At 33.9% G+C, this 26,632-nt stretch overlaps 2 protein-coding genes and 2 pseudogenes across 2 annotated transcripts; 1 reads left to right on the top strand and 3 right to left on the bottom strand.

Annotated features, from left to right (window-relative positions):
* Positions 1-406: 406 nt before the first annotated feature.
* On the bottom strand, positions 407-1,398 carry LOC145617308 (cysteine-rich repeat secretory protein 55 pseudogene; annotated as a pseudogene).
* Positions 1,399-4,016: 2,618 nt separating this feature from the next.
* LOC145617297 (cysteine-rich repeat secretory protein 55 pseudogene) lies at positions 4,017-5,053 on the bottom strand (annotated as a pseudogene).
* Positions 5,054-8,895: 3,842 nt separating this feature from the next.
* LOC145624241 (ras-related protein RABA5e-like) lies at positions 8,896-11,588 on the top strand. Its single transcript, XM_081677249.1, has 2 exons — positions 8,896-9,438; positions 11,151-11,588. The coding sequence occupies exons 1-2, from the start codon at positions 9,102-9,104 to the stop codon at positions 11,465-11,467; spliced, it is 654 nt and encodes a 217-aa protein (XP_081533375.1). The 5' UTR covers positions 8,896-9,101; the 3' UTR covers positions 11,468-11,588.
* Positions 11,589-12,390: 802 nt separating this feature from the next.
* Positions 12,391-24,255, bottom strand: LOC145624240 (uncharacterized). Its single transcript, XM_081677248.1, has 14 exons — positions 23,794-24,255; positions 23,144-23,253; positions 20,890-20,952; positions 20,615-20,804; positions 20,376-20,480; positions 20,148-20,278; positions 19,432-20,032; positions 19,280-19,345; positions 17,926-18,002; positions 14,824-15,102; positions 14,221-14,551; positions 13,980-14,132; positions 13,065-13,607; positions 12,391-12,734 (listed from the first exon to the last, which is right to left on the bottom strand). The coding sequence occupies exons 1-14, from the start codon at positions 24,073-24,075 to the stop codon at positions 12,552-12,554; spliced, it is 3,114 nt and encodes a 1,037-aa protein (XP_081533374.1). The 5' UTR covers positions 24,076-24,255; the 3' UTR covers positions 12,391-12,551.
* Between the last annotated feature and the right edge of the window lie 2,377 nt (positions 24,256-26,632).

Raw genomic sequence — 26,632 nt, 5'->3', positions numbered from 1 at the left:
GAACTAAAAAATATTTAGCGTATAGATCCGGGGCATTGCCCGGGCTAAACACTAGTTCACAATTAAAGGGTGCTAGTATCCTAGTACACTAATTTAGGATATCAGAGTAACAAGTAATCCTTTAATGTTGCCAAATTTTTAGTCTGTTCTTTTAATCTTACCTCATTCTATTTTTGGCATATGCAAGTAATGCAACCACACCTTTACTCTTAAACCATTCCATTAACCCCACCATTTTTATCTGATCTCATCATTTTTTCCCATAAAAAATTAATGAAGTAACATTACCTCTATGGACTAAAAAATAAGGGACAGAGTGATTACTTAATATGCGATGAAATAATTATGCAATGGAATCTAAGACATAAAATTGAATCTTTCCATTTGCACTTTTGCATCATTGTTCTACCATATAAAATGCACTTGTATTAAACTTTAATTAGAAAGGAGTAAGCACAATAGCACATGCATAATCCATGCACACATTACAATAGTTACAACTTTTGCTGCATCGTAGATTCGTAGCACATCTTATGTAACTTTAACTAATAACTTTCAAATAACAACTTAGCAAACTTTAATGCCTTATTACTAGTCTTTTAGGGCACCTTAATGATGTATAGTGACAGATTTTCCTAGAGAATGACCCTTGTTATTTGGAAACTGACCCTCTAAAGGAAAGAAAAAGGGGTAGAGCTCATATCTAACATAACAATTGCTATACAACACCCTGCATCCCTTACTATTACTGCAATAACCTTCGAAATTTCGAATGGCTTGAGCCAAACATTGAGCACAAGACATAGGAGACAAGTCCCTTGTGCACTGGACCAAGGCGTATAAGGTCTCAAAATCAGTCACTTTTTCCTTATCTTTCCCAAGCCCTCCACTCGAAGGCTTAACCGCCTTTGAATCAATCCTATCGAACATATTTCCCAACTCTTGGTTGAAAACATCAGGATTTGTGACATTAGCTATGTTTTTATATAATATTCCATATGATAAATCCACATTACCAAAAAATTTATTTTGGCTATGCCTTAAGAAGCAATAGTCATACCAAATTCGGGCATCAGATTGGTTAGGGCAGAGTTTTCGGACTTGTTTGGCTGCATCATGGATGCACTCCATACAGTCTTTTGAGTCTACATCACCTCGGCATTGAGCCAGGCCGTAGACAGTGTCCTTGCCATTGCCATACGAGGCCTCGACAAAGGTGGCACCTTGAAGAGATTTGGTGACTATATCAGCTAACAAATGGTCTATGTTGGCTGATACTTGGCTGCTACTGCTTATGATGGTTTTTTTGTTGCAGTATTCTCCTAGTTGAGAATTTTCAGCTAAGGAATATGTAAGGGACAATAATAGTAACACAACTATATGGAAAAAAGAAGCCATATGATGATAATTCTCTAATGATTTGTATGAATTGAATTGAAGTAATTAATTTGGTTAATTTCTTGAAACATTGGTGGGTTTATATAGTAAAGGTTAGTAAGATATTGGTGTTGGATGTGGGGTATATGGTAGCAGACATTCTTGACGTACAAGTTATTAGTTACAATTCCAATATGTACATACTCTTATATAATGTACACATACCTGTATACTCGTATTTGTCTCGTTATATAAATAATCGTTAATAGCTGAGGTCGAGCCCAGCTACGTATTTATGAAGTCGCTATCAAAATGAACATTTAATTACCTATAATAAATATGAATATTTTTTAATTGAACATGTTTTACAATAATATTGTATTTTACAATAATCCAACGATTATTTTCATGTCGTATGATGTTTATTCTTATAAAAAAAAAATCATTTTCATGTCGTATAATGTTCATTCTTATAAGTTAAATGTTCATGTCGTATAACATTCATTCTAATAGAATAAATGTTCATTTTCTTTTTTAATTAATACAAATTTTTGTGTTTGTTCAGTTGTATAAAATGTTCGTTTTTATAGTAAAGGATGTTCAATTAATTTAACATTAGTATTAATAATGATAGACAATAGCATTTTAATTTGTTCATTATTAAAAAAAAAAATTGTTTTTTTTTTAATTGGTATTATATAGTTCAGCGAATTGCGAGATATCCAATCAAGAGGAAAATCAAGTATTTCACTTGAAGTTTAAAAATATGTTGATGAATAAGCAATAATATTATATGTTCATTTTTATTTACAACTAATTGTTCAATTATAATACGTATAATACTAGATGTACAATCTTTTTTTTTTATTCAGTTTCATAGTCTCTTTTACTCTTATATTATATATGTTCACCTAGAACTAGTTGGGCGTGACTCTAGAATTCGGCCTTTTTATTCCCGATTTTCACTAGATCTATTAATTTTCATAATTAACCAAACATTGTTTGAATACTAATATTGATAGGAATGTTTAGAAGCTAAGTACAAGGAGATGATTATTCAAAAAAAAAAAAAAAAAAAAAAAGTGCAAGGAGTTGATTATTCGAAAAATGATTATTCAAAACATAAAATTAGTCAACTGAAGTTGATTATTCATAAAAATAAAAAATTTACTACCTTCGATTTTTTTTAGTTGCAACTTTGGATTATTATTTGTGAGATATAAAATATTTCAAACTTGCAACTAAAATTAAAAATTGGAGGTAATACAAGAGGAGATGATGTAATTAAAAAAGAAAAGAATAAAAAAAATAAGTGATGCAGTCCACATCGGATGCGATCAATATGGGTAAATGGCCTAATTGCCCACTTATTAACGGCGCCTACATTACAAATAATGCTGGTATAATATAAAACATGGAGTTGGCCAATTGAATTTTTACCAAATTTAAGATGTTCACGAATGATTTTGCACCATTGTATTATGGTGTAACATCTAGAAACAATAACCATGAAATTAGCAGCCATCTATTTAAAAGAGCTACGTATACGCCACTTCAAATTGTACCCAAATGTTGATTTATTTTAATGTAGTTTTGTGATCGGAAGAAGATTTACTTTTTGTTGAAAATGGAGGTTATACATTACAATATCATACGGAGTGACAGTCTAACAAATCAATAGTTTAGACTTAAGAATATTATAATTAAAGTGTTTGTTAAGTCTAAAGGTTGACCACACCGATTAAGATACAACATGCATCTCCCTTTCAATGTCCAATGATTCTCAATTGTTTTAATCAAATGGTCTAGAAGATAGACAAGTGATTGAATAGTAATTGAAGACTCGGCTCAAATTTAAATTAGTCAGAGTTGAATATGTTTTAAAATATTATATTCATAATAAGTGGATGTGTTTTATTGAACTCATGTGCTTCAAATATGTGGCTACGCCTCTGCAACATGTGACCGAGCACCGAATTTCGGCAAGATCGTTAATATGGTGAAAAATATTTTAATTTTGAATAGATACATTATTTAGTCGATGATCCACAACTTCAAATAGATTGCCATCCCAAATTTTGAATGAATTGCTAAATGCTAACACATCCTCCCTGCATTATTGTATCCTTTAATTTAATATTTACACTATATATAATTAAATTTAACTCTTAGTTTTTGTAAGACTTGTATTGAATTGATGAGTAGTTTTGTCTTTTACTCTTCTAGTATGTAAGGTAGGAAATAAAGAACGTAAATCGAAATATATATATTACATAACTTAACCATATATAAATAAGTACAAAGGAAATGAGACAACTTTAATCTAACAAATTAAATCAAAAGAGAAATTTCGCATCTACATGCATGGTGCAAATCAATATACCCTAACTGATTTTCTTTGAGGATGAATTACATATGTTTGTGGTCCTCGATCTCCCATCTAATACCTATTTTCTTAAAATAAATTGTGCACTCTCTTCATGTTACAATAATATTATGAAATCGAAGTATATTACAAAATAATGATATATAATGCCATAAATTTTAAATTCACAATAATACAAATGTAAGAAGATTCCACGTGACAATGTTTGATGAAAGCATATCTTAATCTTCTATCATAATTCGATACACAAAAATTCAACCGAAGGAAATTTTATTATTATAATTCAATAATCAATACATTATACATAACACATCTTGTATACCCTGAAAAACCCTTAATTACTTTCAATTCAATCACAATTTATTTAAAAAAAAAAAAAAAAAAAAAAAAAAACCATTTTTATTGTCTGCTTATTTCCTTCTGTAATTCCACAGTACTACTGTAACAATTAGGGGCACCTTAATGATGATTAGGGACTAATTTCCTTGTATAATGACCCTTATTTTTAGAATTTTGACCTTCTAAAGGAAAGAAAAAGGGGTAGAGTTCATATCTAACATAACAACTACTATACAAAACTCTGCAACCAATACTATTACTGCAGAATCCCTCAAAATTCTGAATTGCTTGAGCCAAACATTGTCCACAAGACAGAGGAGATAAGTCCCTTGTGCACTGAACCAAAGCATATAAGGTCTCAAAATTTGTCAACTTCTTCTGATCTTTCCCTAGCCCTTCACTCGAAGGCTTGACCGCCTTTGAATCAATCTTATCGAATATGTTCCCTAACTCTTTGTTGAACATAACAGGATTTGTTACATTTTCTGTGTTTTTATATAATATGCCTGGAAAGGTATCTACATTACCAAAGAATTTATCCTGACTATGCCTTAGGAAGCAATAGTCATACCAAATTCGGGCATCAGATTGGGTAGGACAGAGTTTTCGAACCTGTTTGGCTGCGTCTTGGATGCAGTCCAAACAGTCCTTTGAACTTAAATCACCCCTGCATTGAGCTAGGCCATAGATTGTGTCCTTGTTGTTGCCATACGAGGCCTCGACAAAGGTGGCACCTTGCAGGAATTTGGTGACTATATCAGCTAATAAGTGGTCTATGTTAGCTGATGTTTGGCTACTACTGCTTATGACAGTGTTTGGATTGCAGTATTCTGTGGGATTATCAGCTGAAGAATATGTGATTGACAATAAAAGTAACACAACTATATGGAAAAATGAAGCCATGTTATAATAATGTTAAGTAATTTGGATAGTTTCTTGCAAAATTGGTGTGTTTATATAGTAGAGGAGTAGAGGGTAGCTAGCTTATTGATGATGTATGTGGGGGTAAATTGCAGCAGACATTCTTGACATTGAACTAGAATATCCTATAATTTTAGGGGAAACCCCCCAACTTTAAGGCAACTGGATTTTGGATTCAAAAATCTTTATCTTACACTAAAGTCGAAAAAAAAAAATAAAAAAAAAAAAAATTTAGCAATATTACGAGTTTAGGACGTTTCAATTTATATGTGATTTGATTCTTAATTAGTTATAATGTTATATTCCTCAAAGAGACAAAGACAAATCGTAATGTAGTAATACGTAAACAAATATTAACCACTTTAATTTGCAGTCCTTTGTGACTTTGTAAATTTTTGTACATTTGTACAAATTCGTATTTTAATTCCTTTAACGAGTTTTTTTTTTTTAACTTAAGCTTATAGATGTAACCTCATATTAACTATTCAAACCTATAATGATCGTTATATTTCATATTTTAGCAAAAATTAATGTTGTCTAACGTCAAAACACACACCTTAGCTTCCTAATATAATAATGTGCGAAGTACTATTAAAAAATGTAAGTAATGCAGTCCACATTGGATGCAATTCTGGTACATATTGCCCACTTATTAATGGTGCCTAAATAATCAAATGCTAGTACGTACTATATAAAGCATGTAGCTGACCAATTAAAATTTTAACCAAATCAAAAGGTTGACTAATAATGTTATTGAATTGCTAATATTGCATCAATGTATTTATGTATCAGAAAACAATAGCTGTGAAACCAATTTCATTTATTTAGTCACAAAGGCATTACACAGAAAGTGGAGAATAGATCAAGTGGTTAAAGCTTCCCTCCCAATTCCAAATAGATGTTGGGATCGATTCTCACCCCGCCTTTTGGCAAGCTTCCCTCCCGATTCCAAAGAGATCTTGGGATCGATTTTCACCCCTCCTTTTGGCTCGACAAAGACATTACAAACCCCGCTCTTTACCATTTGTCCATTAGACCTATACTTGATTAATAAACCAATTTAATTAATTACGGATAAATATAGAACCATATACATTTTAAGTTTATAATACATGCATTAATTGATTGCAGCCTAACTAGATAATAAGAAGGGTTACGTAATTAGTCACATCAATTCAGACGCAAATTTTGATCTATTTTATTGTGATTGAAAGAATATTCTAAATTTGTTGAAAATGGAAGCTTAAATTAACATTACAATACATATGATAACTTACAAGCTAACAATCAACATATTAGGATATCTTTAAAAAGTGTTGGCTATTGATTTTATATTTAAGTTGACCACATTACCACAACGACTAAGACAATTATGATTTTTTCTATGTCCTGAAGTATTTATTATTCAATATATAGTCTAGAAGATTAAGGTAGCCGAAAATCTAGATTGTTTTGAAATGGTCAAATGGATATGTATATAAGGGTTTGGACGAAGATGTTAATCATTTTATACATATACATCTAAAAGTGAAGTCAAAGTAATAATTAAAAAAAATACAATGTATAAACATTGTAAATATTAGTACTTTTGACAGTTCGGGTTCGGTTCGGTATTAAATCAAGTCGGTTTGAAATCGGTTTAAGTGTCTCGCGGGTCGGTTTCAGTTCGATTTAAATAGTTATCGGTTCGATTCGGTTTCGGTTTATTCTTGAGCGGTTTTAATTTGGTTCGGGTTGTAAACAATCCGGGTAATAAACGGTTCGGTGCAGACGGGTCGCGGTAAGTGAACGGTTCGGTGTAAACGGTTTTTATCCCGGTTCAAACAGTTTCGGGTTGGAAACGGTTTCGGGTTAGAAACAGTTCGGTTTTTTTTCGGTTCAGTTTATAACTAGTTCGGTTCTTTTTCGGTTCAGTTTATAACTGGTTCGGTTCTTCTACGGTTTAATGTTATTCGAATCGGTTCCATTTCGAGTTTACTAATTTACAGTTCGAGTCGGTTTTCGGTTTCAAAAAATCGATTGTTTATCGAGTCGTTTGGATTCAGGTAGTTAAATGCTTTTGGTTTGAAATTTGGTAGTACTTGCTAACCTTTTGTTGGTTAACAAGTTTTATATCAAGTCAAGACTTCATCATTTCATAAATAGGCATCAAATTATATACAAATTCTCATTGATTTTATAAATACATATCATGTTCTGTTTCAAGTTTAGCCATACCAATCTTACTAGTTTGTAGCCGATTCGTTTATAAGCTGTCCGGTTCATAAAGCGATTCGGTTTACAAGCGGTTCGCTTAATAAACAGCTCGGTTTATATACAGTTTGGTGCAAATGGATCGCGGTTTGTTAACGGTTCGGTGTAAACGGTTTTTATCTCGGTTTAAACGGTGTCGGGTTGAAAGCGGTTTCGGGTTAGAAACAGTTCGGTTCTTTTTCGGTTCGGTTTGATTTCAGTTCGGTTTAGAACTGATTTGGCTTATTAACGGGTTCGGTTCTTATACGGTGTAACGTTATTCGGATCGGTTCGGTTTCGGGTTCATTCACACACGGTTCGGGTCGGTTTTTGGTTTCAAAAAAACGGTTTTTAATCGGTTTGGTTCTCATTTGGGTCGGTATGTTTCGGATAGTTAAACGATTTCGGTTTGAAATTTGACAGCACTAGTAAATATACGTTTTTGAATAAGTTATAAGTGTTTTTTTTTTTTTTTTTTTTTTTTTTTTTTTTTTTTTTGTCTATTGTACATGGACTGAAGTTAAAAAAAAAAAAAAAAAATGTTCTAGTTGATTCTAAAGATGGATACTACTATTGTACAATAATACCTACTCTGTACAAGTATATAAATATATGATAGTGTTTAATGTATAATCATGATTCTTGATTTGTAATGGCTACCCAGCTAATCTTTGATCTCGAGTTTTAGCTTAGGTAAAATAAAAGAGATCTTTATTCATATAAAAAATAAAATATAAAATATAAAATATAAAATATAAAAATATATAATAAATAAATAAGAAAAAGACACAATCAAGTAAACACCTTGAAGGCTTGAATAAGAGTGTCATCCCAAATTTAATGGTTTTTGACTTTAAGCCACTCTTTGTAGGGTTAGAGATTTAACATAATAGGGGTAGGCGTTATTTGTTTTGGCTCTTCCACCATCTACTTCAGAAATCCTCTTTGATTGGAAAGAGAGAAAAAAAAAAATGATTTTGGCTCTTCCACCATCTACTTGAGAAATCCTCTTTGACTGGAAAGAGAAAAAAAAAAACAAAAGAAAAAAAAGAGCATATACATACATACTTCATTATTGAAGGAAATATCGGTTGGTTCAAAATCGAATTGAAATTCACCTATTTCCATCCCTTTCGTTACTTTCCAATCCACACACAAAAATAGTTGTGGGTTATGTGAGATGCGTCTTCGTGTTGAGCTTGTATGCCTTCGCCTGAGTAGGCCTAATTCATGATTGATCTCATGGAAGCTACATGTCATGCCAAAATCTTCAAAAGTACTATCCAAACATGACCTAAGCCCATGACATGATGTGTCATGTCATGTCGTGCTTGCTTTACCTAAGTCAATTTTAACTTAGTTTAGCCTGATCACATCTAGCCACATTATGCCGTGCTCGTGTCGTGACAATGTGACATGTCATGTTTTTTTTTACACAATTGTTCATATTGTGACACGGCTGCCACCAACTAGCTTTATATTCTGTAACATCTTTAGCTATAATTTAATCAACCACATTAGTCAACCATTTAGCACTGTCGTATTCGACTACAACCTAATCATAAGAGCCACCCCCACGTCCCAATGTCCCCCTTTGCTCCCTAGTCTAATGCAAGAATTAGGACACAAAGTTGTGGCCATATGACCATACCTATCCCCTTTGATTATTGTCTAAGCCTTACACTCTAACATTCACTACTTCCACCCGCTAATTGCGCAGTCTTCTCTGCCACCACTTTGCCTCACTCCAAAGCTAAAACCCTCCTCCCTTTTCCCCCCTTTTCTTCTCCTTCAATTCCCTCAAATCCCAACACACCCTTTTCTCCAATCTCTCTCAATCAATCAAATGGGGGAAGAAGAAGAAGGAACAGGGGAAGAATACCTATTCAAAATAGTAGTAATTGGGGATTCAGCAGTTGGAAAATCTAATTTATTATCAAGATTTGCAAGAAATGAATTTGATCATAACACAAAAGCAACAATTGGGGTTGAATTTCAGACAGTTTGTGTTGAAATTAATGGGAAAGAAGTAAAAGCTCAGATCTGGGATACTGCTGGTCAAGAAAGATTTAGAGCTGTTACTTCTGCTTATTATAGAGGTGCTGTTGGTGCTCTTGTTGTGTATGATATCAGCCGCAAAACTACTTTTGAGAGTGTTAGTCGTTGGCTTGATGAACTCAATAGTATGCCCCACTTATCTTGCTTCCTTTTAATTTTTTTTAAGCTTGTTACTTGTTTTGCTTCTTTTTGTCAATTGGGTTTTGTTTAATGTTTATCTTTTAAGTTGTTTTGTTTTGATTAATTTTATTGTTCGTATTCGAGTTACTCCTAGTATTACCAATTGGTTTTAGGACGGACCTTGTGTGTGGTGCTTGTATGTGGTCCGACTCTCCTACATTGATGGGTGTAGCCTAGTGCCCGAGACTCATTTGATGAATTAGGCATTGAGTCTTAGGTTTGTTCATTTCTTGTTCATTTCACGCTTTCGTTAATAATTGAATTTTGGAGTGATGGAATTATGCTTTTCCTTTTCAGAATTGGATGTTAAAAGTTGCTAAAAATGGAAATTTTGGATCTTTATGGTCTTCCTTGATTCAATGTTGTTAGTGTAATTTGTGCATGTATAATGCTGTAAGATGCTGCGGTTATTGTACCGGATTTTGTGTCCTTGGAAGTTAAGAATTTGATTCTTAGTAAAAGCTTATTTGACTTTATGTAGCATAGTGTGCTACATTGGAGTTATTCTGAATTTAGGTGTTTGAGTGTCATATGTGATTTCTAGGTAAGTTTGTTATGACCTCTATACTAACACTGTTCAAAAATATGAAGTATTAGGTGTCTTAAAACAGCAAAAAAGGTGTCTTGGTCAGAAATTGGTATTATTGTCTTTTGGGGTGATGTTGCTTATGAAGTTACAATAATTATACTTCGGTAAATATTAGTTGCAACAAAGGAATATTTTATATCTCATAGATAATACCCCTTTGTTGCAATTAGTATTTAACGAAGGAAGAAGATTTTTTTTTTCTTGACTAATACACTATGCCAAATTGTCTAAGTATAAGTACAGTCCTCACTTCCTCACGAACATTTACAACAGTGAAATCATTTTCAACTCTGAGTCTCCAACCTCCTGAATTAGTCTGTCTGCCATGACGTTGAGTTACAATTTCTATTGTACAACCACCATGCTACATGGCTACTCTCTTCCCTCTATTTTAGAGACGAGTGGATTGTATTATGACATTCTGACGACAAGGTGCTAAGCAACAGAAGAGCAATTGACAGTAACAAATCAAGAAGTTGCAATTTGTACCTCTATAATTCAACTAGTTGTAGTTAGAATTTTACAAACTCGGTATCTTGTTTGGAAATCCTCACATATAGATGTATATTTCACTCTCTGCTTACCTATACTATATATTTTGAAGGTTGGGATAATTAAGTTTTTTTAAGAAACTTTTGAAAGGAAATTCGCCATGCATAGAAAATGGATTTTGTCATGTAATCTTCTTCACTTGGCTTGTTGAAACAATAGAACCAGGAGATTTCACTTCCTTTGCCTATTGCTTATGCTAACCCTTTTGAAATTCTTGTCTTTATGCCTTGTTTCTTTGTATGAGATAGTCACTTTGTGACTTAGTTTCTTTGAGTTGACATATGCTTAGCTTCCTGTAAAACTGATTTGCTGGTGCCCCTTTCCTTTGTGTTGGATTGTGGGACTTAAGTCTTTTATAGTACACTCACTTGAGTTTTAGAAGATTTGATTGAGATATGAGTATGGACACGACTATCCAAAGATGAGACATCAAGCATTTTCTGTAGTAAGAGGAAATGGATCTTATGCTTTTACGTGATGTTTAACTGAATTATTATTGGTTTACTTTTCTTGCAGCTCATTGTGATACTGCAGTGGCAAGATTATTGGTTGGTAACAAGTGTGATTTAGAAAATATTCGAGAAGTGAGTGTGGATGAAGCCAAAAGTGTTGCTGAGTCTGAAGGATTATTTTTTATAGAGACGTCAGCTCTGGATTCAACTAATGTCAGAACGGCTTTTGAGATAGCAATCAAAGAAATCTACAACAATATCAGCAGGAAACTATTAAATTCAGATTCATACAAGGCTGAGTTGTCGGTCAATCGAGTAAGCCTAACCAAAGATGGTGCAGATTCAAACCGAAGTCGTCTGGGCTCTTGCTGTTCTAGTTGAGATTTGCCAAATTTTGCGGTGATGTTCAATGAATTTTTAATTGTCTGGTTGGATTTTCAAGTTGTGTCAAAGGGCATCAACAAGCCTATTGACTATCTAAGAATTATGAGATTTAATACAATTGCACAGAAACCCTCTGCTTAGAGCTATTTAAAACTATCGAAATCTGTTACCTTTAGGTTATGAACTTTCAGCTGCATTAAACATAAATCTATTCACCATTATTGTTTGTTGAGATTATTTGGTATAATTATGTCACTGTTCAAAATTCTTTTACCTGCTAGAAAAGTACTAGTATTACAATTAATCTTAACATAAAAAAAGTGACCTAATTTTCTGAAAGTGGATATCTCTGCAACTCTGGTGCAAGTAGACTGTGAAAATTAGGAGAACCGGTGCATCTTTGAGAACTGGCCGAGTGAGTAGAATCCGAATGAATAAGGGAACAAGATCAAACCAGACCCCTACACAACTAGACCATGGAAGAAAAAGATTTAGAATGGTAGTTCCACTTCCACTTCCACTAGTTTGCACCTGACAGGTTTTACAATTCACATTACGTGCATGGATGTTAAAAAGACTTGAGGAATATGATAGATAGTTCAGATTGCATTTGGCTTGGGTGAGTCAGTATAAGGATGAATGGATGATGAATCATTTGATTTGGTTTTGGGTTAGTCAGCCTGTTTTGAGTAAGCTCGTTTGGGTCTTTCATTTTACAATAATACAAGTTATAGTCATGATTTTCATTTTACAATAATACAAGTTATAGTCATGATTTTGAGCTGAGGCCAGGACATGTTGGTCCCCAAACATTAGACGTGAGAGGCACCAAGCTCTGCTCTTTAGCTTCATAGTCACACAAATGGTGCCTACAAAGGAGCTGGTGAGTTTTTGCGGTAGATTATGTAAGACCTATCTGATTTAAGGCATTAAACGCTAAAACCAATGAATAAATGGGAGGCAATGTATATACGGAACCACACTAATACAGACTTACTAATTTAGCAATAAATCAACTATGTACAATAATGTTACATACATATATCAATATTTATTAGGTTGGGTATTGCTCAGAAAGATGTCATGGTTTTCTCAAAGCAGATGCAGCGCCCATCACAACAGCCATTACGACCCCAAGACCAGCACCCAGAGATGCACCAACGGTTGCTGCAGACATTGAGTTGGCCTTGTCCTGCATATCTTTCTTCCCAGCAATCCCCTTATCTTGTGAGAGCTCTTCTAAGAGTTTATCCTTAGCAAATTCCTTCAACCATAAAGGCATAAATAATAGGATTAGACCTCAATAACATACTTCGTATGACAGATAAGAAAATCTGACTTTTACAAGCTGGTATTTATAATTTCAGTCACGTCTGCTACGACAAATATAAATTATTGTGCCCCCAACAGAAGACAAATTTCACAGGAGAAAGATTTCCATGAGAATGAAATTTTATTTCATTTTGTTTTGTTTGTTAATCAGTGTTTGAATCTATACTCAACAAAACATTATGACATATATAAATTCCAACTCTTGTATATTTATTGAGTTTTTAGAAAATGGATGATCACAAAATGACTTTTAAATTCGTACCTCAAAGGATAACTCCTCTTTTCTTCGGAGCTCACGATGAACAAGCTGACAAAAGGAATCCACACCCTCCACAGGAAGAATAGTGGCTTTCCGCTGGAAAGGTTTCCGCACAAAATTTAATGGGCCAAGAACAAGACCTTGTGGAACCATTCCTCTATTAGTGTCTTCTCTAGCAACAACACTGGACAAAGAGGCATAAGAACTGCCTGCTGTGTGAATAACATAGGGGCAAGAGTTTAATATCTCTGTGTTGCCAGGAGATGCCTGATATGCCTTCAACACAGCATCAATTGCCTCTCTTTGCTGGTGTGCACTCACAGAAAATTTATTAGTTATCGCAAGAACCCAAGGTATACCAAGGGCTTTAGCCTCATCCAGTAAAAAACAGAGGGCAGGTCGTCGTTGCAACACATTGGAATCACTGTATCTAGGTATTTGATGAGCAAGGTTATGAACAAGCACAAGCAAATCAATCTTCCTGCTAAGATCTCGAATACCCGTCCATAATTCATCTCTAAAACGAGAAGCCTCAGTACTCAACTCCTAAAGAAGGAAAGAAAATTTTATTATAAAACAGCTCCTACTGGGAAACACAGGCTAGATTAAATTTCACCCAAAAAAATTATGAGAGAGAGAGGTAAGCAGATAAAAGTAAAGGTAGAAATATTGAAGAGATTGAAAACAGCCCGAATACAATCATATATATAAGAACAAATACTGTAGTATATTTTAACAATATACTTCGTATTAATCGTAACCAACAACAAAGTTACAAATTATTTAAAAAAAAAAAAATCAAAAACTTCTAAAAAGCAAGCTAATAAGTCCCTAGGTACACACTTAAAAGTCTCAAACAAACTAATTTCAGAAATTTGCATTATGAGATTGTGAAACTGACTTCCTAGAGAAGCGCACCTGTAAATTTATTCCGGCTGAGTCCATGTAATACAAACCACCAGCAATTCCTTCTTGAATATCTGCTTCGGGCTGCATACTCTCACCATCAGTTGAAGTTGATTGTCTACCTTTATTCAAAATAGCCTTGAAAAGAGATGTTTTACCAGCACCCTGACATCACAAATCATGCTACATGTAAGGAAACAACCTAATTTCAAAATATCAAGCTATGTTAATTAAGGAATATTTCACCAAGTACCTCAAGACCAACTAATCGCACTCTGCGAGTCCTAACATCAACCTCTTTGGAAACAGTGGTGAAGTCGGTGGTACAGTATATATAAAAATTATTTAACCCAGGAGAATGGGAAGATTTACTTTTAGATAATGCTCCTAACATTTGTTGTGCCTTTAGATTAATGGATTCGGAATCAATGGAAGGGAAAACTGTGAACGCATCTGGAACAATCTGATGCTTTGGAGGACTTTTTAATGGAGCTCCAACAAGCACTCTCATCTTATCCAATTCAGGCTGTGTTTCATCTGAGTAAGTTGGTGAAGGAGGATGAGTATCAACTGTTGTAAAACACCTAGAAAATGAAACAGAAATATAAAAACCAGCACAAACATGATACACAGCAACTGTTGTTAAGGTACCAGCAGCACCATTTGTTCACTTTCCAGCATACATAAAAAAATTTAATATGATAAATCTCAATTCCTCAGATAAAATGTACACCACCTTATGCAGTTGATAAATATTTTCAACTAAAGGATCCATCTTGTGATGATTAAAAAGCCTCCAAATAGTGGTAAATCAAACACTAATCAGAAGGCAAGCAAAGCAAAGAAGAGAATATACCAGTTACCATTTATTTGTGCCTGAACTTTACACAAATGGAGCCCAGAACCCGAGATGTCAACTTTTAAGGGATCTGAATTTTTTTCTCCAGGAGTGCCAGTCCATCCAAGTGGAACAATTGAAGTAGCAGTACGAATTGATGGAGACTCAACAATATGCCCAAGCTCAACTGTTCCAGCAATTGATAGCCCAAGCCATTGGTGTAGATGAGGAAACTGCTGAAGCTGCTCAATCCCCAGAAAAGATGCAGGACCGTCACTCATGCACAAATCATAGATCCTGTTAGGGGAGATACAGATTACTGAGAATCCATGATGAACATGTTTAGCAACTTCCTAATTAAGAAGCATCATAAATAGTTTGGTAGAGCCAATGGTTTGCATTCATTGACTCATCATCCTGCCACTGCCAGAGACATGTGGTCCGTCCTTATTTCACAGAAGTAACACAGAAAATGGAGATATAAAGATTGCAACAGCACTAAAAAGATGTTTGATTCATATTTAGTTCATGTATACGAATTAGAATAACTGATACAAGAAACCCAACCTCAAAAAATAAAACCCAAAAACTCCTCTGTTTCCTATCCCATTCCCCTGTTTTCCTTCCCTCCTAAAATCCTCTCTCTGACCTCATCCACCCTCCCTACCAGCCTCCCTTACACAAGCCCTGCCACTCTCTGAGCTCCACCTCCCTCCATCACTCTTCCTCTCCCTCATACATTTTGCACGTCAGGACGACAACCTTTGGAGGATGTTTTGACAATAAAACAACTTAAGATCTAAAATTTTAATGATTAAAATTATACACTACTGCCAGAGATCAAACACAGTTGATAATATATAAATATCTAAGTTTACATATTTGTTCTTTCTTGTGCAAAAGGAGAGGTTATAGCGTAACATGGAATATAGGTTCAATTTTCACTCATATTAAAGAGAATGAGTGAGGTGTAGCAGAGGAGGAAAAAAAGGACAAAGAAGAATCGAAAAAAAAAAAAAAGGCAGTGACAGCCAAAGAGGAATGATGGTGATATGGGCAGTGAGGAAGGGAAGGAAAGTGATGGTGAGGAGTGAAGGGTGCCCAAACACCTAAAATAAATGCAAGATTCTAGAAAAGAAAATCCAGCTTGACTTTAGAACAAGTAGCAATGACGTCAATTTATAAAAAAATAAATTTTTTTTTTTTTAAAAAAATGTCATTACATGAAAGCTGAGTGATAAGTAAGCAAAAGCTTGGAAAATACTTCCTCTACTTCTATTTAGTTGACACGTTTCTTTAGTCACGTTTGTCAATGCACAAACAACCATTATTGTATTTAATTACCGATAAGCAATAATTATAAAAAAATTATATTTTGAAAATTTATATCGTAACGAATCTAATAAAATCCTACATGACTATATTTCATTACATATAAATCACAAAACACAGTCATGCGAAAGAGTGTGGATAGTGTTAAAGTTAAAAGGTATCAACTAAAAAAAACGGAGGTAGTGTAGAAATAGTTAGAAAATAAGTATTAAAAAAATGTAATCAAGCAAAAGCTTAGGAATAGTAATAAATAAATAAGAGTAAGAAAATGCTTCAGCACCTTCTTTAGCAAAAAAAAATTAAAAAAAAAAATTAAAAAAAATGCTTCAGCATTTACCTCAACATATTTCACATTCAAACAATTCAATGAGCACTTTCTTCTAGATTAAGATTTCCAATAGTTCATTCAAAACTATGAAACACTTCCTCCGTTTCTATTTAGTTGACACATTCAATTTAGGCACACATATTAAGGAGAGGAGAGAGAGTGAGAGAGAATGATAAAGCAAATGAGGTACACTTAAAAAGCAAGGCATAAAACTTACCCAAAAAGGAAACGTGTCAACTAAAAAAAAACTTCCTAAAAAGGAACATGTGTCAATTAATAAAACACGGAGGTAAGTAGTATTTATTTAAAATACCACCACAAAAGAATTCATCTAGCAATTCGCACAAGGACCAGCAATTTTGAAATTTGCCTTGAATAGTACAAGCTTTGAGCTCTTTGCATTTTGCAATCATTAAACTTGATACTTCTAATTCTATTTCTAACAGTCCAATGATGGCCATGGGCCTAAAATTACACATGAGACGCTCCAAGAATTCCTACAACTTCTCCACTTTCCAACATAAATGCCACCTCAGTCTCCTCAAGCCCCTCCTACTTGATATTCAACCCCTTACCGATGAATAAGAGTAACTAGGCAAGCTAGGAAAAATGCAAGCCCATATATTGCAAGCCTAAAACAAAAGAGAGAAGTGCATGACAGGAAAAGGTTCAACTTAGCTTGAAATAAGAAAACATTGTGATTAAATTAGAGCTCATAATAAGAGGCGATAACAAAAGAGAGAAGTGCATGACAGGAAAAGGTTCAACTTAGCTTGAAATGAGAAAACATTGTGATTAAATTAGAGCTCATAATAAGAGGCGGTAACATATTAGATCCCAATTTTGAAGAAGATTTCAAATGAAGAACATGAAGTGAATAAGGGAGATAACTGTTTAAGAGAAAACACTAAAACAGTACTCGTATTACAGTAGAAGAGTGATTACATGAGTGGTAAGTTTCCTTTTGGGTTTCCAAACTAATGTAATATACCATGTATTTAATGTCATTAATCATTAGTTTATGAAAAAAAAAATTCCAAGTAAGCATCTCCAATGAGATCTCAAGTAATTGAAAGTAAGAAACTGTCCATCATCACTTTTTAAAAGTTTATCAAGTAACAACCAGTAATGCAAGATATGGAAAATAAAATGCATATCCATCTGCACTGGTTGAAACAAAGAAGGGAAAGAGAAGTATAAAACAAATGAATTCTTGGCAAAGGGTTACACCTTTGGGAGGCTAAAAGCTAATTGAAAAGTGCATGGAAGAAAGAGACCCCCCCCCCCCCCTCTCTTCTCTAAGACTTTCATTCAAAATAAAGAGAGGGGAACAAAGAGCACTAGAGAAAGGGAACACAAGGTTAGTACAATAAAATACAGAGCACGGATGAGACCAGAAATGAGCCTATAGCAAAGCTATGATAGCAGTAAAGGGCACCAACAAAGAATGCACAACATACCTCTGAAATCTTGATCTATAAGATCTCATTGAATGCGATTGTAAAAGATCCTTCAATTCAGCAATCATAGATTTGACCTGAAAATGTCTTTGCCAGAAAAAAGCAAGAAACTGAGAAGTTTTGAAATACAGACAAAAGTGCCATTATTTATAATAATCAACACCTTCCACAAATTATAAAAAAAAAAAATTCACATTATTGCCCCATCAAATAAAACACATCATCACGCCATTGCAATATCATAGCATATGCCCGTACAGTAATTTTGTGCATAGAAAATGATGACAAAAGATTTACAAATCTAGACCATAACTTCCAAAGATTTTCTCATGTAATATAGACCACGTAATCAAGTGTATGGAACCAGGTTGGCTTATGGCTTATACTCACAGTACGCAAGGGGTGAGCAAACTGGGTATCCAGTCAAAATTTTAGAAACCGGACCCAAAATTGGTTAGGGACTAGATCCCAAAATTCGAAACCAGAATTGAAACTAGTTGAACCGGCTCCTAGGATTTAGGAATTGGAATTCGCTGGATTTCATGGTGTTCGAAGGGGTAAGAGGAGGTGGTCGAGGCAGCACTGACATCGGGGGAGGGGAAGGAGTCTGGGCGGTGGCCGACGCTCCGGGGGGAATGGGGATGGGCTGGTGGTGGCAGCAGGCTGGGCATGGTGGCAGCGGGCTGGGTGGTTTTGGTGTTTTTTTTTTATTATTTAATTTTATTTATTTTATATTATTTTTTTTATTTCTGTAAGCCAATCATACGTTGCTTCGTTAAAAATAACAGAACATACTAACGGAGATTTAGTGTCAAGGGTACACCAAAGTCATTAAGTGGACCTTGGGGTTATAGTGCAGACTTTTCAAAAATCATGGACACAGTGTAGAATTTCGAAATCTTCAGGGTTATAATGTAGAATTTCCCTAAAATTAATATTATTCCGGTTTATTTTCATTTTTTAGCGACTAATACTTACACTTTTATATGCATTAGGCTATTTCAATTTTTTGTTTTTAATGGTTTATGTTAGGCAACAGGGAACCCAACCGCTTTTGGCTCCAAAGAATTGAGAAATAGAAATAAAAATAGAACTTGTGGCAACCAGTTCGTTAATTGATTTCCCGGAATCGGAACCACCGGATTCAATTCTGGTTTTGGTTCCAATTCTGGGTATCCAGAATTGGTGCTCACCCACTTACGCCTACAATCATACTTAAAAAATACTATACTCGAAGCCCAGGATAGTAGCACAAAGTGGATAATTTAATATAATTTATAGAACTTTGAAACAATTTTTTCAACAAAATCTTCAGATGATATCATATATTTAAAATAATAAAACTAAACCATACCGATGTCAACTTTGAGTACTCTGCATCTGATAGAGATTCCGCTGATGATGCCCCCAACAAGTACAGCTGTTTCAAAAAAGACATGTCGAAGTGTTGAACACTTTCTTCTCGCATTCAAATGAAGAATAAACCAGATAAACTTAAGCAGTTACCTCGCCGAAAGGCACATATGATGGTAAAGAAGGCATTCTGCCCCATGCTCTTCCATCTCCTTCATTGTTGCCACTTTTCTCAGGTACCTTTCTGACAGCATCTGAAGCTGTCACCTTCAAATCATTTTCAGATATTGGCTTAAGAGAAACACCATCACAACCTTCTTCAATCTCTAATGATTGTGGTGTAGCTACATTATCAGATGTTGTAGGATCATAATTAGCCACAGTGGGTGCTTTATCAGAAGCTTCTGCACCTTTTTTTCCAGTTAAATGTCTTCTAATACCCTCTAAAGGAACAAGGCGAGACAATCTCCAAAATGGGGTCTGAACAGGACCAACACCAAGAACCAACTGCTCTCCTTCATTCTCTTTTTGTTTTTCGCCTTGCTTCTCTCTCATCTTTCCAAATTCTAATATCACCCCACCATTCCCTTGATCACCAGTTGACGATGAAGCAGCAGCACCACCACCATCAACTGATGGAGTCTGCACATTATTATAATGATCAAAATACGCTGGGGATAAAAATCGAGGTATCAAGTCTTCTGGAATACAATAAGTCTTAAAATAATGGTGCCATCCTTTTCGATCAACAAAACTGGATAATGAACCAAAAAAAAAAAAAAAGCATATTGTCACGTAAAATCGTGTCATAGAAAATCCATTTTAATATGTAAATAATGATGAGTGATCAACTAAATAGCAAGACTAACTCTCTGAGAGCTGCATTCCCAACAGGGGGCTGGGAGAATGTAATACATCTGACTTGAAACTTTTCATTGTCTTTCAATGGAGAAGACACGGCAATAGCTCTCAAAATGGCTAGTGTGGCCAGTGCTGCAACCTATGATCAAAGCAAGACAGCACAATTGATAAATGCAATGATTTGCACTCGGCAAGGAAAACAAACAAGATGAAGCAAAATTTCCGAGTACACTCACAGCTCCACCAAGAGAATGCCCACACAAGACAAGTTTGCGCTTCTTCTTCTGAGCGAGCCTGTACAACTCAAAGGCCGGTATCCCTTTAGCCCGAGACATGAAACCCTGTAATTAAATTATTTCAAAAGATAATTGATAATGAAAGCATAAAAAACAATTTCACATGCACTATAACAAGATTTAGGCATTCAAGACTATGAACTCTAATCAAACAACAAAGCTATACACTGTCGTCGTACTCTATGAGCGGCAGGTCTCAGCTTGTGTTTCAATTGCTTAGGTTTAGTTTCCGTCTTTGCATGAGAATCTACATTTCCTTTTCGTCCATTGGACATATCTGACTCAGCAATATCAGTTTCTTCCATAACCTCCATGTCATTCTCGTGAAATAAAGCTCCTTGAAATATATTAGCATCGGCCATCACATCTCTATTGTTCAAGGACATCATGTGAATCAGAAAATTGTGGAAGAAGCATGCAAAATAAATTTAAATAAAGAGTCTACATGACATACTTGTACTCCCTTGTCCCAACGAAAGAAGCAAATAAAGTGTCACCTGCTTCTGCCAACAGGTATCTGTATTTTTTATTAAAAAAAAAAAAAATCAAATCAAATCAAATAAAAAAGAACCCATGAGAAAACAAATAGCTCACTGGATTACACATATCCTTAAACAAGTCCTATTCTACAGTATTAGGAAAATAACGGTCCCCATTATTTAGGAACATAATGAATAATTTGCGTGTACCAAGGAACCTTAATATAAAAAAAAAAAAAAAAAAAAAAAATGCACAACTAAAAATGAGGACTATGTTCCTTTGGCAAACAATCTTAACATGTAAAGGATGAAAACTTTCATGCCCATTGAACATAAAATTAAAACAAAGCTATTATGATGTCACAATAGTAACCGCAACCACAACCTCAATTCATTTCTATACAGCCAAATACATCGGAACTTGATCAGAACTTTCATGATGAACAGAGTGTAGGTGAGATAAGCCAAAATTCAAACTTTACTTCATTGAAACTATTGAAAAATAGAGAGTATAAGCATCGCTAGAGATAAAAAAAAGTATCAAAAGACATAAATACTTCGTACTTTACAACATTATCCATGTTATAGTTTGATTTAAAAAAATAAAAAATTACTATATGCTTTTCCAACATAACAAAAACTAAACAGGTAAGATAAGCCGTTATGTGGTAATTCAAGTCCAGAACAGATAATTTAAACTAATAAGGATCCGTAACAGACACTAACAAGATAAGACAGTAAATTTGAACTCCTAAATTTAAGATATGATCATTCCCAATTCTAGCCAGCACGCAGATGAGTCCAGCAGATAAGACTTCAAGGACATACTATCCAGGAAATTTAAAAAATTTAGAGCTGAGCAGATAAGAATAGCTTAACCCAGTTGTGATCAATGTATAAAACAGCCCAAGGCGCTGATGCGATGAAGGTCCTGCTGCGCCTAGGTGCGCTTTGGTGCGCCTCTTTGGAGTGAGGTGCACAATATAAACCTTGATTATGTGCTCCTCAAGCGCCTTAGGCGCGGCTCATTGATGTGCCTTGCCTAGAGCGAAAAAGGCGCTCTACCCTAATCGCCTAGTGCCTAGGCATGCCTTATATACTGGATATGCTGACTAATGATCTTAGCTAGCGTAACTATTTGCCGTATAACTTCACAATGTGATGCCAAGGAAACAAATTTGACATGCTACAATGGTCAATCAAGAAGTGAAATATTATGTACAATGACATGCCCTACACCTTTGTAGGCAAATTAGAATGATTGCTTCTCCACAAAATCAAATGACAAAAATTAGGTACTAAAAAACCAGACTTGCAGATTGCAGAGAAGCCTTGACATAATAATCCCTTCGCTTTTTTTAAGTGACACATTTTTCTTAAACCTCCATTTCTGTAAGTAGCAAACTTTCCCTTTTTAGAAACAGTCGAAATACAACTATTTTTAATTATTACTCTCTCTTTTGGTCTCCATATTACATACTTCTCTTTTTTTTAATACTTGCAACAATTCTTTTTTCACGCTTGCCAATTATCTTTTTAAATCGTTAATATCTTAAATTACCAATGTGTAAAAATTATAAAAGTTTAATATTATGAAAGAATAAATCGAGACAATATTCTACATGACAATATCTTTTGATCTTTTCTAACCTATAAATCACCAAAACTAGTCAAAGTGAGATATGTGAATGTGTAAAGTCTTGCAAGTAAAAAGCACGGAGAAAGTTCAAATTAATTTTTCTTTCCTCATGGTCCCGCTATTACATTATTATTTCACTCATCCCACATTCTAGGATTTAATTCTCCAAAAAAACCACCCTATTGTACACCCTATATATTTCTCCTCAAACTCAGCGTGGAAGCGAATGTGTCGGTCAGAAAAATAGAGGGAGTAATTGTTACCTTTAAAAGAAGCAAATGAATGCAAAACCAATTCAGATGTCAATGGTGGGATGTCAAGGCATATAAAGCATGACAGACCATCTACGTTCATCAAGTAAAATCACATTTATTTTTGAAGAAATGTTCTCTATTGTTAGTCCAGAAACCAGAGGTTAATTAAGACAAAGAGACTAACAAGCTGCTATTGCCTGAAGCTTAAATAATTTAGGAAAAAGTAATGCAAAAATCAAAAGTAACATAAGCAAGTAAGTTTTGCATTCATGTACCAATAAATTCCATAATTGAATAACGAAGACACGTTAAAAACTTCAGCCATACAAAAGATACCTATGAGGAACATGATCAAGAGACGGTTGAACACGCTCCAAACAAATGACTTCCCCTCCAAAGTCAGCTTTGAACTTGTTTACTGCTCGAATTAGCTCCGTTGCAGGCCTCTATATGATCAAAAATAGCAACAAGCATTTAATATCTGAGCTAAATGCAAAAAAATAAGCACATACACTACTGATACACACTATTTGATTGTACTAGCTAAGTGTACTTAAAAGCCTAAATCTCTCATCTCAACTCAGCACGAATTATAGCAATACCACACCGAAATCTCCTGATTCAAAATACATAATATACACGACGACATTCGTACAACACAACATAAAGCTATAAGTGCCTTTTATACCTCTCCGCAATCATCATATCATACATTATTAAAAAAAAAAAAATAAAATAAAATAAAATAAAAATCACCCGCATTATTAACAAATTCAGCTCATGGTATTAACAAACTCATTGAAATTACACAGCATTCAATTTTATATAAGAATCTCATCCTTCTTAATAACAATTGCACTAATGAGTTCAATCATCAGAAAACAAACAAATTTCCAGAAATTCCAGCAATTTTCCGAATTCAAACACAAACCAATCAATTAAACACAAAACAAAAACAATCAAAAACTTCAAAATTCAGAATTAACCTTGTAAACACACTCAGAAAGAACCATGCAACAAAGAATATCCTGCAAATCAGAAACAGATTCAGCCTTAACAGCACGACAAAGATCTTGAAGTTGCTTCTTCCTTCTCTCATACTCTTCTTGAAGCTTCCTACGTTGTTCTCGATCAGTCGACCATGGCGGCCACTTCACTCCAACCCAACCTCGAAACTGCGGCAATGGCGGAAGTTGAAGCTTCGGGAACTTTGAAGTTTGATCTTTGATCCAACCCTCTAATTTGCGTTGTAATCCTTCTACATTCATCGCTGATCATTGAAAAATTTCGATTGTTTGGTAGAAATCCCTAACCCTAATTTTCAGTTTGAAATTGAATTGGTAATTTGAAGAAGATATAATTTGTTGTGAGAAAATTTTGTGGATTAGATATGAAAAGGGGGAATGAGAAAAAGTATATACTGAGGAATCGAACTCCCGCGATTAAGGAATGTAATTGAATCGATAATTGTAGAATTTTTGGAGTTTTTTTGTTGCGAATTTTGTCTTTTTTTAAATGAAAGATAAGTTTTGAAAGAGATGTGTGGCCCATTAATTTTTTTTGGATTGGCCCATTAATTTGTTTTGGATTAGCCCATTAAGTTGCTAAAATTGGATTGAGAGTTTGAAACTCTACGGTGTCCACAACATGATCTTAATAGATTTTTAATGATATGATAGATGATACAAACAATAAAATTTAAAAATTAATCTAGTGCGAATTAATTCTACTTTAAAGGAGGGGTGGATGAGATGAGATTCGAACCCGTGACCTTTGTGTCATGCTGGCTCTTGATACCATGTTAGAGGACCAACTCAACCAAAAGCTTAAACTGATGGTTGAGTCTCAGGAATATATTTTATATTCTATCATAAAACTACATAACTATGAAACATTTCAATCCTTTAAAAGTAATAAATTGATTGATTTGGTTTTCTTTAATAAGAGTTGTAAATCTTGTAATTCCTAATAATAAGTAGTGATTCTCATAGCTCATAAGGAATATCCACCTTTTAATAACAAAACAAACATATATTTACGGATCTCACAAAAAGCAACTTCAATCCCAAAAATTGAAATTTTTGTAACATGTGACTTTTAGGTCGAACTACCCGGTCTCTAGTCCTTCTAATTCTATCAATTGAAAGTCCCAACATGTGTGGATGAAGCTACAATGTATGAAAGCAATGCAAATCTAAAACTCTTAGCTTTAAAGGTTTAGGAATATTGACAATACACCAAATAATTGTTGAGCTAATAAAAAGGAGGTCATTAAAGGAGTCCACATGATGGAATCCTAAACCCACCGTTGTCCTTGATTTCAAAAAGCTTGCTTCACACATTGTGTATGTGCAAGTGCAACTTCCTCTCCCCTTCCTAAATCCTAACACCTAACCCTCAAACCTTTTTATTTTTAGTCTTTATTTTGTTCTTTACACATTCTAAAGTCAAATCTCACTTTATAACTTGTTACACAACATAACGAATACTTCCCTAAATAGCAAACTTACTACAACTTACAACTCCTACAAGTATATGGTAAAGACTAAAGAGTAATTGTAAATTATATTCCTTTCTCCAATACACTTGTATAGCATATATTATTATATATAGCATTTGCACTTTTGTAGAGGGCTTGCTTAGATAAGAAATAATTGGCTAGAGTAAATATTATGTAGTACTTGGTAGTTAAGTAGCTAAACAAACTACGTGAATTAAAGTTGCCTAGTAACGGAATCATGCATTTTTAATTTTTTATCATTCTATGCAGCTAGTTTAGTCAATATGTAACTAGAGTAAAGATGTTCTTGGGGGTATTTGTTTGAACAATGGAAATGAATTTATCATTATTATATTCACCTTAATTTCACTCACTTTAGGAATAAATTTATTTAATAAAGTTGTAATGATGGATTATAAGTTCATATATAAGCTCAAATGTGTAGTGTTAATAAGGGTTACTTATCCTAATTTTACCATATTGATAAGCTTTGAAATATATAATCATATGAAAATCTTATTAAATGTGTCAGAATTTATATTTTTAAAATAAGATAAAGAGAATAAAGTTCTAGGGGGTGTGGCAAGGCCCCTAGCTGTACAATTAAAAAAAACATTTTGTTCATAATATGCTTACTAGTTAGGACCTGTTCTGTTCAGTTTAATTTCAATTCAGTTAGTTTTAATAATTTCAGTTCACATCCTAATTTCTTTCTCTCATAAACAATTCATTTCATTTTTGTTCAGTTCATTTTTTCTATTTGCCTTTTAATGATCTCCGAGACGCTTCTTAAAACGTGTGTGTGTATATATATATATATATATATATATATATATATAATTCCATTATATTAGTAAAAATTATAAAAACTTAATATGACTAATATATACTATGAAATGAATTCAAAAAAATCTCACATAATTGTCCCTTAAGATTCACGGGAATTTTTTTATCATTTTTTATAAAGTTTAACCCACATAATCCATATTAGTTACTTCCTCATGTTCTTCTTTTTTTTTAAAAAAAAAGTAAAATTATAGTTGCAACCGTTTGACTTTTATAACGTTTATGTGTTTCACTTTGACTAGCTTTATATAGTCACGTGAGATCTTGTTAGATTTATATCAATTTACACAATTCTAATATCAAATGTTTATAAATTTTACATATTGATAATTAAAGGAGTAAATGATTGAAAGTATACATTAAGGGTCTGTTCCGATTGACTGAACTCAGCTGAACTGAACTGAACTTATTAATTAGTGATTTCTAACTACGGATTAGTGATCTTTGATTATTTATTGATTATTTATTACTATACATAT

The sequence above is a fragment of the Chenopodium album genome, chromosome 3, assembly GCF_948465745.1.
Source record: "Chenopodium album chromosome 3, dcCheAlbu1.1, whole genome shotgun sequence".
Classification (NCBI taxonomy): Eukaryota; Viridiplantae; Streptophyta; class Magnoliopsida; order Caryophyllales; family Amaranthaceae; genus Chenopodium; species Chenopodium album.
Note: the sequence above shows the minus strand (reverse complement) of the source record. Positions and strands in the feature narration are given on the sequence as shown.